General features: G+C 40.7%; 2 protein-coding genes across 2 annotated transcripts; one reads left to right on the top strand and one right to left on the bottom strand.

Annotated features, from left to right (window-relative positions):
- The first annotated feature begins 613 nt into the window (after nt 1–613).
- On the top strand, nt 614–9,301 carry gucy2g (guanylate cyclase 2g). Its single transcript, XM_046378085.1, has 22 exons — nt 614–988; nt 1,208–1,556; nt 1,639–1,763; nt 2,267–2,449; nt 2,566–2,710; nt 3,196–3,331; nt 3,417–3,520; nt 3,641–3,807; nt 3,937–4,077; nt 4,375–4,458; nt 4,753–4,857; nt 5,197–5,268; nt 5,508–5,676; nt 5,815–5,970; nt 6,269–6,446; nt 6,826–6,966; nt 7,145–7,337; nt 7,615–7,789; nt 7,956–8,054; nt 8,464–8,555; nt 8,640–8,747; nt 8,845–9,301. The coding sequence occupies exons 1-22, from the start codon at nt 614–616 to the stop codon at nt 8,938–8,940; spliced, it is 3,393 nt and encodes a 1,130-aa protein (XP_046234041.1). The 3' UTR covers nt 8,941–9,301.
- Nucleotides 9,302–9,358: 57 nt separating this feature from the next.
- Nucleotides 9,359–13,451, bottom strand: tectb (tectorin beta). Its single transcript, XM_046378177.1, has 10 exons — nt 13,303–13,451; nt 12,727–12,917; nt 12,328–12,479; nt 12,147–12,219; nt 11,844–11,947; nt 11,618–11,701; nt 11,166–11,328; nt 10,714–10,792; nt 10,197–10,229; nt 9,359–9,770 (listed from the first exon to the last, which is right to left on the bottom strand). The coding sequence occupies exons 1-10, from the start codon at nt 13,433–13,435 to the stop codon at nt 9,697–9,699; spliced, it is 1,086 nt and encodes a 361-aa protein (XP_046234133.1). The 5' UTR covers nt 13,436–13,451; the 3' UTR covers nt 9,359–9,696.
- Between the last annotated feature and the right edge of the window lie 533 nt (nt 13,452–13,984).

Here is a 13,984-nt window from a genome sequence, read left to right as displayed (position 1 = left end):
AAAAAAAACAACAACAACAAACGATTTTCTCCATTGAATAATTTTTTATCAAAAATCAATCAAAAAAGTTGTGTTTTTGCACCACAATCAGTGAAGCCTGGTCTCAAAGTTTGAGGCTTCCATATTGCTAAGCCATCAAGCACACCGGCTAGCACGGAGGTGAGGTAGTGCCATCTTCAAGTCGCAATTGGTCATGATTCATGAGTGCTGCTGGATGTCTCTCCAGTCAGAAGAAAATTGGCTTTTAGGAGAGCCTTTAAATGTCTCAGACAGAGGTTGAACTGACGGACCAGTTTAAAATAACTGACGAATTTTTTAACTATATTCCTGCAATGCCAGTCTGGTCCCAGAATGAAAATTACAGAGCTATGAATTTGAATAATAGGCCCCTTTTAAGTATAATGACCTTAAAAGTAGTCCTCTTTGATCACTTTAAAGAGGACCAATCAGTTTAATGGTGGATTAAAGCATGGGAGTTGAATAGAAAGTGATGGACTTAATGTCTCTTTGTACCTCCCACTCACACATTTACATTTTCTCCTCCCTAACCAACTGTCCAGCATCACCAGAGATGCTGGATATTTAAGCCCTGCAACATGAAGCAACTAATAGGATGCGAGTGATGTTGAGGGCAGTATGTATCTCCAGCAAGAGGCACACATTTGTGCTTCACTTCACACTTGTGTTAACTGCTGCTGCTGTCATCAATAACAGCAACAATGGGTCTCAACCTCACAAGCTGATCATTGGCTTCCAGGCTCCCTGGAATATGTCCTTGCCCTTCAGTGCCCTGAGGTTGGGCTCAGCCATGCAGATAGCCGTGGAGAAGGTAAACACCAATCCCTCTTTCCTGGGGAACTACAGTTTGGATTTTGTGTACATAGATACAGACTGCAATCCCAAAGTTTCCCTGGGAGGATTCATTCAGCAGGTGTGGAAAGAAAATGTGTCTGCACTGTTTGGTCCAGCATGTCCTGAAGAAGCCGAGGTATGATTCACATGATGTGATATGATGTGTTTGTATATAGAAATTGGTAATTCATGCTTGTTTTTGTGTCTTCTAAAAGAAACAAATGCAGAATATGTTGATAAAATAAATAGATCTCATCAACAATGTAGTCAAGAAACTAAATATGAAAAGATTTTATAATTTTTCATAAAACCTGCTTTGTAGAGTCATACTAATTAAACTTAACCTGTTTTACAGGTCACTGGTCTTATTGCATCCACATGGAACATCCCCATGTTCGGCTTTGTGGGACAATCCTCCAAAATGGACAACAACGATATCTATGACTCCTACATCAAAATTGTGCCCCCTCTTAAAAGAAGCTCGGAGGTCTTGGTGAAGACCTTGGAGTTCTTCGGGTGGAATCACATAGCGATGATTGGAGGGGGATTAGAGTCAAACACTTGGGACAAAGTTGACGCTTTGTGGAAAACCATTGAGATTCCGCTCAGATCCAAATTCAAACTGGCTACTGCGGTCAAGTTTGATACCAGCAACCCTCAGCTTGTTCATCGGAATATTAAATACATCGCAACAGTCAGCAGAGGTAAGTAAAGAACAAGCACTTTGTGTCAAACTGTTCGGGGTCTTTTAAAGCTAACCTGAATTTGGCTGCTGTTGTCCTCCAGTGATTGTGGTGCTAACGAACAAAGAGGACTCTATGGCTCTGCTGCTGGAGGCTGAGAGACAGGGTCTGATGAACGGCAATTACGTGTTCTTCCTCGTGCAGCATTTTGAGGTCAGTGGCAGTGTGGTGAGTAAAACTTTTAAAACGTATAAACTTAAACAAAAATCCCAACTCTGGACGGTAAGGTTTGAAAATACTGGAAACCAAACTATACTGAAGGTGTGAAAAAGATGAGCTTTAATTTGATTAAAATACTTGGCGGTTTTACAAGAACTATTACTGGTGCAGGGTCCTGATGTCACCACAATGAAGTTGCCAGATTTGGCATCATCCTGTGATTACAGGCACAAAAATATTTGTTTACTGACCATATTGTCCACTATTTTTGTGTCTAAGTGACTAATGAGGACTACAATTTTTGAAATCAGTCCAGTGTTCAGTGAGACCCCTGCAGCCACGATGTAATAACTGCAATTCACTCCACCAAACCTACATGTCCCAGTCAAAAAGTCGTTAGTTGCTGCTGTATTTGATCACCATCATCATCATCTTCCCATAAATCTGACCACTTAATCAATGTTATTATTTTTTTCCTAAGTATTCTACATGTGGATCTTTTTCCGGAGCAGGATAACTTGTGGAAACACGCCCTGAACAGCAGGCTTAACCGAGATGCCATCAGAGCTTTTGACATGGTCTTTATCATTGGCCAGAAATCCTATGAAGGCTATGAGTATTATGACTTCTTTGAACAAGTTTTTGAAAGACTGAAAGGGCAGCCATTCTGGAGCAACCTGACATCTGAAAGAGAGGTAAGCTGAGCAGCCAGGGAAGAAGCAGGAAATCACACAGGTGAATAATGCATTGTTCTCTAAAAAGGAAAAGAAAAGCAACACAAATTCAGTCATTTTATTTTTTCTTTTTGTAGGTTAGCCCATACTCTGCCTATCTGCATGATGCAGTGCTTCTTTATGCGATGGGACTGAAGGAAGTCCTCAAAGATGGCAAAGACCCTCACAACGGTCGGCAGCTGCTACACAGACTAAAAAATAGAAACAGCATCAGATTTTATGGTTGGTGGCAGCTTTCTGCACTTATGTATACCATCAGCCAGTCAGTCATCACATTACTGACAACCTTACAATACTTTGTCAGAAAAAACATTTTTTTTCTCAAAATAAATTACCTAAAAGTTGTTTTTTTACAACCCGTAAAAAACCCGTTTTTTTACCCGTAATCACATTGTATATGCAATCAATATTGTAAAAAGTACCCAAAGGTCCTACTTGAGTGGAAGTAAAGATATCATACTGAAATATTACTTGTGAAAGTGACAAGTCACCCATGTGAACGGTACAGATGGCAGTGGAAAACTCAGAGATAGACAATCAAAATTTAAAAATTGCATGGTGAGAGAATTATGATAATTTTATTTTGTATTGTTGTTTTCATGAAGTTATTTTAGGTGAACTGACCCTTTAACAGATCCCCTGCTGGTCCCACCACACTATACCACTGGGCTTGCACAGTTTGATGCAGTAGTGGTGTATCATTGCAGGTGCGTCTGGACTAGTTCACTTTGACGAAGACGGGGAGCGGAATCTGGACTATTCCATTTATGACCTGCAGCATGTAGGTGACGTCACAAAGTTTGTACCCATCCTGCATTTTGACAGTCACACCAAAGCTGTCCGGTAACTATACTGTCAAAAAAAAAAAAAAAAGCACTTTATTGATAAACACACTTTGGGAAATCACACAAAAAACATGTCATTGCAGGCCAACTTCTATGTTTGCTTCTGTGGTCTGGCCAAAAGGAAGACCCCCTTCTGATAAACCAGAATGTGGTTTCAACAACGAGCTCTGTGAATGGCTGATTAATGGTAAAGTAATATCTATGGCAGAAGTGACTTTCAAGCAATCAGTAAAACACCACTTACCTCAGTTTTTCCCATTGGATCACTGATAAAAACATGATGATTTATCGCCCTGATGGGACACAGACATCGCCTTGCTGGCTCTGCTCGTGACCTTCCCTGCCATGGGTGTGCTAGCAGTTGCGTGCATCGGGGTCCTCATTCTGCAGAAGTTTCGACTCCAGACGAGGCTCGATGACTCCTGCTGGTGGCTGATCAACTACAGCGACATCACCATCATCAGGGAGTGCTCAGTATGGCAGGTAAGGCACATATGTTTTCTGGTTGAAGAATAAAAAATACATAAGCGTGCAGTGTGTGTGTGTGTGTGTTTGCTTGCCTGGTGTTCACTGGTTTGTTCGGTGTGTCCGTGTCTCCTCCAGGGAGTTCAGGGTTTATCTCCAAGCACCACAGCCAGTCAAACTGGGAGCGGCGGCTCTCAGTCCACTTTCTCCAACAACAGCTATGGCCTGAAGGACAAGACAGGGAGGGAACACATCTACACCACCATTGGTCTCTACCAGGTATCATCTTTATTCAGAGATTAAAGTGAGTCCACGCAACTTGCCTGAACAGCAGCCTCTGTGGCCATGATTACAGACTGATGGTAAAAGCAGAGCCTTACATGCCTACAGGAACTTAATGAGGCATGACTGCTCATGAGAGGGACAATAAGTCTGATATAATAAAGTTCAGGTCCTCTTTTTGTGGGGGGTGCAGGGCATGTGTTTAGATAAACACTGCAAAGTAGTGAGTTTCGATATACAAGCAATATTCTGATTTGTTCTGCTGCAATCTCACTGCATATTTTTTCCATGAAGGGAAATCAAGTGGCCATCAAGTACATCAAGACCCACATTAGCAGTAACATCCAGAAGCCTTCAGTTATCGCAGAATTCAACGTGGTAAAGTTCCTCGCCATTTTTAAACCAAACAAAACTTACCTTTTGCATTTTTTGGTTCCTTGATTGGATTCATTCACACTAAATAAAAATCTGCTGCTGCGTATCATAGCATATCTAAACAAAAACGAGTCATATATAACATCTTAACAATGGTGCAGATCTTACTCTACTCTTGTAACAAAGAACCATTTAAACAGTAAAGATGCTATGATTTAAGAATAATATGAAGCAGTTCTTTCCTCACTCATGAGTTGATCTTCTCTGTGCCTAACAATCTTCAACTCTTTGCGGCAGTTGAAAGAGATGAAACATGAGAACTTGGTGCAGTTTTTTGGTGTTTGCATCGAGCCACCGAACGTCTGTTTGGTCTTGCAGTACTGCAGGAAAGGCAGTCTGAAGGTCAGTGTCTCAGCCTGTGCTACATGCTGCATACTACTTGAGCAATGTATCGTTACTCCTCCCCACTCTGTCTTATTTGGGTCAATATCAAGGCAATAGGGTTCATCCATGGGGTAGACACTGATAACCACTGGCTTTAGTTACTTTTTTCTATATGTGACTATTATTTACCCAAATTGAAAGGGTTTCAACTTGTTCTTGTCTACTCCAGCTCTTTTTAAACTTCCATGTTACTATTACCAACAATACTTGTGTGACAGTTTTAAGGTGAAACGTAAGCTGGGTCAAATTTAGACACTGAACTTCAAAATCTTTTACATTGTTTTTTCCCCCTTTCAGGATGTTCTGAGGGCTTCAGATGTTGAGCTGGATGGGATGTTTAAGATCTCCTTTGCTTATGACATTGTCAATGTGAGTCAAACGAATGTACCCAGGGCCGCAACCAGGACTTGGCAAATATAGTACAAAAATAGTACTAAATAACTTTTAGAATAACCAACTGTAATAAAATCCACCATGTATTCCTCAAATGTATTTATAAACCTGTTAAATTATGAAAGGCGAAATAACTAGGTCCATAAATGAAAACTAAAACAAACTGTAGAAACAGTGCAGGACTGATGTTTTGTCTGTTTTCATTTGTGTTTTAGGGAATGGAATTTATTCACAAAAGTAACCTGAGGTTTCATGGGAACCTGAAGCCCAGCACGTGTCTGGTGGATAGCCGACTACAGATAAAACTCTCCGGCTTCGGACTGTGGGAGTTTAAATACGGGAGCAAAAACAAGATAATCCCACTGGAAAATTCCAATTATAACGGTCAGTGTAGGCAAAACCAAAGTGTTTAGTAATGTCGTCTTTACAGCAATGCTTATCACAGCATGAAGAAGAGGAAACACAGGTAAGGTGATTTTAACTGCTGTTTACTCACCATTTGGTTGGCTGGCTGTATTGCAGAAATGTACTGGACAGCCCCTGAGCTTCTGAGGCAAGTCGGTGTCCCCGTCAATGGAACCCCCAAAGGTGATGTCTACAGCTTTGCCATCATCTTGTGGGAACTCATGTACAACTCTAAGGGTGGCCCATATCAGGACATCAACCTGGAACCCAAAGGTTAGCAGAACACAAAGTATAGCCGAGGCTGATGGGAATGTCATTGGTTTTGTAGGTTTAAATGGTAGGACAAATCAAAATACTGGCCTGGAGAAAACTCAGGGGATCACCAAAGCCAGGGAGATTCATTGTCAAGAGACTTCATGGCTATCCAACCAATAGTTAAAAAGAAATTTCAGTTTGTACAAAATGCCTGAGAGGCCATACCTAGAGCCAAATAGCCAGCATAGCTAAAAAAAATCTCAAAGTAAAATCTCCAAATTCCAGCATCACGATAATTCCTGATTACAATCTCCAGAGATTATCATGCAGCTGCGGACACCTTTCCAGGGAGAACCCCTCCGACCAGTGCTGTGCGAGCAGCTGTGTGATGAGAATATCAACTCACTGCTGAGGGCCTGCTGGAGTGAAAACCCTGACCACCGACCACCTTTTGGGTCTATAAGGAGACAGATGAGGGACACCAGCCCAGACAGGTCAGGCCTCAAACGTTTGTTTATTCATACCCCATTATATGCTCCAAACCTTCATTTTATTAGGTAAGACAATACAAATGAGAATCAGGCAGCTTGTTGTGAGTGAGAGCATTCACATATCACATACCTTTACCAGAGCTGTAAAATCCTCTAGATTTGCTATATGCTTCAACATAAAGGCACTGAGTTAATACAATTGATAACCGTGAAAATGTCCTTGCGTTACTGCTGAAAATTTCCTGTATCTGGACCAAAAATTATCCAAAAATGCATTACTTGTTCTTTGGCTCACCGATTAATTTTCTACCAGATTTCACTGAAATCTGTTGAACAACATTTTGATATATCCTTGCAACTGACTGATCAACCTGTGCTGTAGTCATGCAAATATACTGGATAATATGGTGGAAAAGTTGGAGAAATATGCAAATCATTTGGAGGAGGTGGTGGAGGAGAGGACCAATCAGCTCACAGCAGAGAAGACCCGTGCAGACAAGCTTCTCTCCAGCATGTTACCAAGGTACCAGGTGTAAAGGCATCAAAATGATCAATATCAAACTTTACGTTTTGTCAATCACAAAAGTAGAGCAAAAATTAAACATATGGTAACCTATTCAAATCATATGACCACAATGCCACCAGTCAGATGGGTTTCCATGACGACATCCTTTACATTGTCAGGGTTTCATTGGTCGTAGGTACATTGCAGATCAACTGATGGCAGGGAAAGCAGTGGAGCCGCAAAGCTATGACATCGTGACCATCTTCTTCTCTGACATTGTGGGCTTCACCTCCATGTGCTCTGTCAGCTCTGCGATGGAGGTGGTGACGTTCCTCAACGACCTCTACAGCCTCTTCGATGACATCATCAGGATGTACGATGTCTACAAAGTGAGTTGCATGGGACACTTTTTGTCCCACGTTCAACTCTATGCATCGGAAGCGTAGAGAAAAGTAAATTTCCGTAGGCTGCAGATTTTGCAGATGATCTGCCTTCTGTTTATACGTGAGGCCATGGTAGTTTGTCACTTCTTTGTAACTGTAAATGGCGGTACTATTTTGCTTTTCTCACCATTTTCATTAAATGGTTCTGTTTTGTATAAAGACACTGTTAATGTAAAACTTGTCAGTGAAACTTTCATTTCTGTCATATTTGCATGTTGACTAGGTGGAAACAATTGGTGATGCATACATGGTAGCCAGCGGTGTACCTATCAGCAATGGCAATCAGCACGCTTTCGAAATATCTACAATGGCTTTGCACTTCTTAAGTTCCATCAAGGTCTTCAGAATCCGCCATATGCCCGCTGAGAGTCTTGCAATTCGCATTGGGATACACTCTGGTAAGCGACAGTACTGACAGAGTCAGCTTCCTGACAGTCATCCAATCCTAGGTCATTATTATTAAATATCTTAAAGGTGTGTAAGAGCTTTGCTGAATTTTGTACATGGATGACATTTGAGAAGTTTGATTGTAGGTAAACAAACAGTGTGTCATGGGTTTTGTAGGTCCAGTGGTTGCTGGAGTGGTAGGCACCACGATGCCTCGCTACTGTCTGTTTGGTGACACGGTCAACATGGCCTCCCGCATGGAAAGTAACAGCTTACGTGAGTGAACTGAAGTAACACCTGAGGACATTCATTGGGACCATTAATATCAGAGTTTCCTGAGCAAGTGTCACAGCAGTGCATGCTCAAAAGTGAATATTGTAAATGTGTGGAATGCCATTAGTTTTATATTTATTTATTGTATAACCACAATTAGAGGGACAGTGATGGAACGTTGTGGATTCATGACACCAGGTTGTTGTGCTAGCAGATTACAGATACAACCACATCTGTACTTTGTGTTTGATGCTAATCAGTAAAGGGTCACATGGCCAAACTAAGAGGGTGAACTTGTAAATATTATGTGCTAAACATCAGCATTTATTAGACACAAACAAAAAAAAAAACCCAAATCTTAAAAAGCGTACCTTTAAAATGTTTGTCATTCTCTTCTTTATATTTTACACAGCCCTGAAGATTCACCTGTCTCAGAGCACTGCTGACATTCTTGTCCAGGCTGGATTGTTCGAGCTGGAGGAAAGAGGGGAAATCGCAATGAAGGTGACTTCAGGTCTTGAAGGAATGTGTTTTCCCCATGAAAATGTACAAGCCATGTTTACTGGAGTATATTTGTGTCCACGACAGGGTAAAGGGAGTCATAAGACCTACTGGCTGCTGAGCAAACAGGGATTTAATCCTCCTGTTATTGCTCACAACCCTCAGCCAGCTGACAGTGTCAAAGTACAAACAGAGGTACAGTCAACGCACCTCACAACACCTTTTTAAATAAAGACAGCCAGAGGTGCTATACGTTGCATTCTGACCTGTATTTGTAATATCTCTGCTCAAGAAACTAGGAATGACCAGAGGTGCTGAGAAAAAGGCCCATAAAACCCTGACCAAAGCTCACATGACCGATGGCATGATGACTTCAGTGCACATTTAAAGTGGACATTAAGAGCATATTTGGATAAGTTAACAGGAATATCTGGTCTCACCAAATGCAACACAAGTTTCAAGTCCCCCCCACTTGTGAAGAGGAGGACTGGAGACAAAAAGGTGGACTGAAGAAACTGAAGTGGGGCTGCAAACGCTGACCCCATTAGAAGCAAATGGAGTCTGGATTACAACACATCAAACACCACATGATTCTGACTGCTTCTAATCACAAGAAAGCTTGAGAATTGCAGATGTTTTTATGAAAGATAAAGAGAAATCAGATTGAGGTTTAACAGGGCAGTATGCAATCAAAATGTCATTTAAATCTATTTAAATAAACACGATTTGTATCACTGGAGTCGAATGAATACAAAAGCTTCATCCATCTGATTTGTGGTTATTTCATTGTTGATATGTTGTGAACTTTGTGAGGAGTCCTCAAAAGATTTTTAAATGTTTGTGTGTAATGTAAACCAAAAAGACAAGACTCATTTAAATTTTTTTAGATTAACCTTTATCAGAGAAAGCAGTGAAGTAACATATGTGACATTTTACAAGATTATGCATTCACCAAAGGATGTGAAAATCTCAATAAATGCACTAATTACAAATAACATTTGTGAGAAAATGAGGAAATGAATCACTGGAAGGTGGGGGAGGAACATGTTCATACGCTCCCTGAGTCCTGTGTGACACTCCCACTCAGTGTGGGTTTTTATCTAAATGAGTGATGTATAAATGACACTGAAGGATGATTTTTCTTCTACATTCTGGATACATTCACTAAATACCAACACGTGTTTATCAGGACCACCAGCAGGATGAATACCGACGTGTCTGTGGTGGGAAAGAAAATACAGAAATGTTTATGACAGACACGTTAACAAGATTAGCTGAGTCGTCAATTCATTTTCTTTGTTTTGTTATGTTTTTCAGGGAAATTGAGTTTTTTTTTCAACACATGCAACTGTTGGGTATTTCATAGGTTGATTTAAGTGTTCTTAGTTTCAGTGTATTTAATTTAATTGTGAAATTTAAGAATTTTTAGGCTAACATAGAAATTAATCAAGTATTTTCCTCTTGAGAATTTGATTTCTGTTCGTGGAAAACAAGATTACTACTACCATTCAGTAATATGATATACAATAAACAGTTAACTGAATAAATGCCATATCAGCATTGGACTCATGACCCCTAAAGTCACAGCTACAGCTCTGAATTTTATATTTCAATCAGAGTTATTACTAAATCACAATTGTTTACCTTTTATGTGTCCATTATTGGAGGACTCATTTCCTGTCAAAAGATAAAGACAATGAATGGCATCATAATGCAGAATTAAAGCTTATACAGCATGAAAACGCCCCAAAGTATCTTTTATCTATTTGCCTTGAATTTAGCAGTCAGCTACTGCAGCCTTTTAATATAAAAATAACAAAGCTATAGTTTTCTTTTTATTTATTCAAAAAGTCCCCCAACACTCAAAACTGTTTTTCGCATCTGGAGGAAAGTTTCTTTGTTTAGACGTGGACACATGAGCAGGATTTGGTAAAATCACAACTGGTTTTGAGGCTGATGGAGGTTCTGATGAGCTTTCTAATGATCACTAATTTGCATATTCTGAATTATTTCTTCAGGGAGAAGGAGCAGATGTAAGAGTTTAAGAGTTTTTAATGAGATAATTCAACTTTTATGTTGTAAATGATTTAAAACGTGTCTGGAGTTGATGTTAGAAAGTTCTTAACACCTGAGCAGGTGTGGCACACATGGCGTACTGTACCTTTAATGTGAAACTCCGCAGTAAGGACCCCCCCATTTGGCTCTGCCTCTGATGACAGACTTCTGGAGGAGCAGGGGCCCTGGGCGAAAAACACAAAGAAGAAACATCAGTCGCAATCACTGTGAAAGTAATTAAATTAACCACACAAATAGGAAGAATGAACTTCTGTTAGAGTCTCATTTAGGTTGAGCTTGTCTCCTGTGCTCTGCTCCATATTATCTCCCTCTGGAACTGATTTGAACACGCTCTTTACACCACGTGTGTCACATCTGCACGTTTTCAAATCAAATACAAACTAATGCGTCAGTGTTTTCTGTTGTAGCTGAAGCCAAAAAGTTTGGGAAGCACTGATGTAACCTTTACCAAATAATTAAAATAAATAAATAAAAGTTCCAGCTGAGTACTGGCTCATCCAGTCTACTTGAAATCATACGTCGGTGCTCAGTACTCACGGGCTGACAGATGAGCCTGTCTCCATCACACACCTGGACCTCGCAGTGAAGCCACACTGTGGACACCTTCTCCAGCCGCTGGAAGCGGAAAGAGTTGAACTTGAACATGGAGCGGCTGTCTTTGGCGTTCTCGAAAATATTCACCGTGCTGTCAGAGGAGCAGCTGGCGGAAAACAAAACGTTCGATCTGTTCATCGAGGTACACAGAATAACTACACTGTGCAACATCACACAGGAAGTAAGTGGATTCAGCTAATCTTTTATCAGTGACCACCTCAATGTTAAGGTTAGATTAATCTAAATCAGTCTGACTGATATTATTCTACACTTGAAGTTTCTAGTCTTGAAGTCTGGTTACTTGACATGTCAGATGTTATAACTCACATTTTCAAGGCAGAAGGTTGACTTTTGTTTTTGTCTTCCGTTTTTAAACTGAACCCACACATACGTACCTGTTAATGATGAGACTCCACCGCTTCTTGTCTGTTGAGTAAGGGGTGGGAGTGGCCCAGCAGTTGTTTATTACAACTTTGAATCTGAATTAAAGTCATAAATCATAACAAAACAAAGAGTTAGGTACCCATTGGGATCTACTCTGTAGTTGAATATACTGGTATGAATGTTAAGATAATCATTAAATGCCAGGAAAATGCTGACATTTGGCACTTGTTGATGTACCTGTTACTTAGTCCTTTGGCCTCGATGCCGATGAAAACTTCAGAGCCGATCTCAGAAGTGTCGATCACATAGGGCGCATCCTTGGCATACAGGAACTTTGAATTCTACAAAATATCATTTGTTTTTGTATTCATCAGACAATCTTCTGTTTGCACCTAACACATTGCACACCAAATAAAGTTTTATCTTTATTGTTCCAGACAGCTGTTCCACACAGAAATGATGGAATAACACATTTAAAAAAACAGAAAACAACATGTTTAGTTTCCACTGGAGAAACCAAATCTGTTGGCATCGACTCACCGTGAACACGTTCATAGACAACTGTGATTTAAAAGTGCCTAAACTCCCATTGTTGACATATACTGTAGCCACTCTGGAAAAAGCAGAGGGTTTAGTAAAAACGCTGCAAGTCATTGGGTTAGAATGCACAGATGTTCCACACAGCAGCTGCGGTCACCTCGGGTCCTGGATGGATGCTTACCTTTGGCTGAAGACTGCGTTGTTCACCAGGTAGGCTGCTCGGTACACGCAGCTGAAGGTGTAGTTGACCGGCTGGTTTCTGACTGTGAGCGACGTGTCGTTGGACACAATGGAGTTATAGAAGATGTACTTGGGGTCTTTGCCAGGCATGTACTGTGGAGAACAATGGACATCAGTACCTTCAAATCAACTTGCAGAAAGTGGTGAAGGAAGTACTGAGATCCTTCACCTAAAGGCATAATATGCAGCATTTAGCATATTATTCAGATTAGTGGGCCTCGTTCCCAAGTCACTTATCTTTAATGAAATGTATCATATAAATAAACAGGGATGTCGTATGGTGGTTAGATCTGTCAGAATCTGGGGTGAATTAAACCCAAGTACCTGCTTGGCGTCTCACCTCAGACTGTGTGCCACAATACGAGTGGTTTTTGGGCGTTAGGTCTGAGATGACGAAGCGGTAGTAGCCCGGACTGTGGATCCCAGTGTAACAGACGCCACCCAGTGACAGCTGGTCAATCTCCCAGCCATAAGGACACTCTGGGACGTTGGCAATGATGGCGTTGGGGAAGCACGAAACCATAACGTAGTCTGAAGTAAGACACAATCAGAGACAAACTTTATGACTAAATCTTATGATTTACTCCAAACACTTTGCCTTAATTGTTACTAAATATTGAGATCCTATTTCACCATAAGGTAATTTTTCTGCTGCTTCTTTTATGTATACGTCTATAGCCTGTCATTCCATTTGAGCTTTCTCCCTTTTTTCTAGTTTAAGGTTTCCTCATGAAAGGATAACAGGGTGTTATATGTTGTACAAGAAGGCCTCTGGGACAAATATGTTAAGGATTATATCTTGTATTAATTCCCAGTGAACCTAACAAAAGATTACCTTTAATGAATGGTGCGTTGGACCTGCAGAGCGACCAGTGTTTCATGATACAAACTAATCTATGCACAACAGTTCTGTTACCTGCTTTTTGGGGAGAGCATGTCCACGCAACAGGCAGAAACATTAATAACGCACCCACAGAAGCCATGCTGCAATGCTGCTGAGAGATTTCATAATAAGACCTCAGCAATGAGAGAAAATTTAAGGACATCATACAACAAAATGTAATTCTGTCATAAATAATAAAAGACTCACCTGTCGGGGGAGGAAAACACCTTTGAATAGTGTGATGTCAGAGGACCCTCATGGCTCTTCAACAGATCACCTGTGACTCTACAACTAACATCTTGACAACCTGAGGAGGTCTTTTATACTGTCACAAGTGAGGGTAATCGACTCTCCCCCGTTCTCTCGTCTCTACTTCGTCCCCCCTGGCAGGTTTGGTTTAAGAGCTCCATTGTGGGGCTGCTCACAATAGCTCTCTGTGCTGCTTGGACATTGACTTTCAAATGACCAGCGTCTCGCGGGATTAGCACTCAAGGTGCTTAATGACTCACCTTTTCTGGAGACAAAAGAATTTTTTTATTCAATTTTATAGCATCAATACCAAAAATACATGACTTGTAGGATGGCAGTTAGTGTAGTTCATATCCAATTGCTATCGGGATTTTGGCAGAGGAAGACGAGCCACAAGTTCTAGCTCAATATCAATCACAGACTCACATTGTGTAACATGACTAAGTTTGCCAGAAAAAGGCTGGGA

The sequence above is a fragment of the Scatophagus argus genome, chromosome 21 (genome assembly GCF_020382885.2).
Source record: "Scatophagus argus isolate fScaArg1 chromosome 21, fScaArg1.pri, whole genome shotgun sequence".
In the NCBI taxonomy this organism is placed as follows: Eukaryota; Metazoa; Chordata; class Actinopteri; family Scatophagidae; genus Scatophagus; species Scatophagus argus.
Note: the sequence above shows the minus strand (reverse complement) of the source record. Positions and strands in the feature narration are given on the sequence as shown.

What these genes read in the sequence shown, in the direction of transcription:
- gucy2g (XM_046378085.1), top strand. Translation starts at nt 614, where the DNA reads ATGCGAGTGATGTTGAGGGCAGTATGTATCTCCAGCAAGAGGCACACA. An exon ending in CATGTCCTGAAGAAGCCGAG is followed by an intron (nt 989 to 1,207) that starts GTATGATTCACA and finishes CCTGTTTTACAG; the next exon opens with GTCACTGGTCTTATTGCATC. An exon ending in ACCTGACATCTGAAAGAGAG is followed by an intron (nt 2,450 to 2,565) that starts GTAAGCTGAGCA and finishes TTCTTTTTGTAG; the next exon opens with GTTAGCCCATACTCTGCCTA.
- tectb (XM_046378177.1), bottom strand. Translation starts at nt 13,435, where the DNA reads ATGATGTCCTTAAATTTTCTCTCATTGCTGAGGTCTTATTATGAAATC. An exon ending in ATTGTGGCACACAGTCTGAG is followed by an intron (nt 12,480 to 12,726) that starts GTGAGACGCCAA and finishes TGTTCTCCACAG; the next exon opens with TACATGCCTGGCAAAGACCC. An exon ending in ACAGGCTCATCTGTCAGCCC is followed by an intron (nt 10,793 to 11,165) that starts GTGAGTACTGAG and finishes TTTTTCGCCCAG; the next exon opens with GGCCCCTGCTCCTCCAGAAG.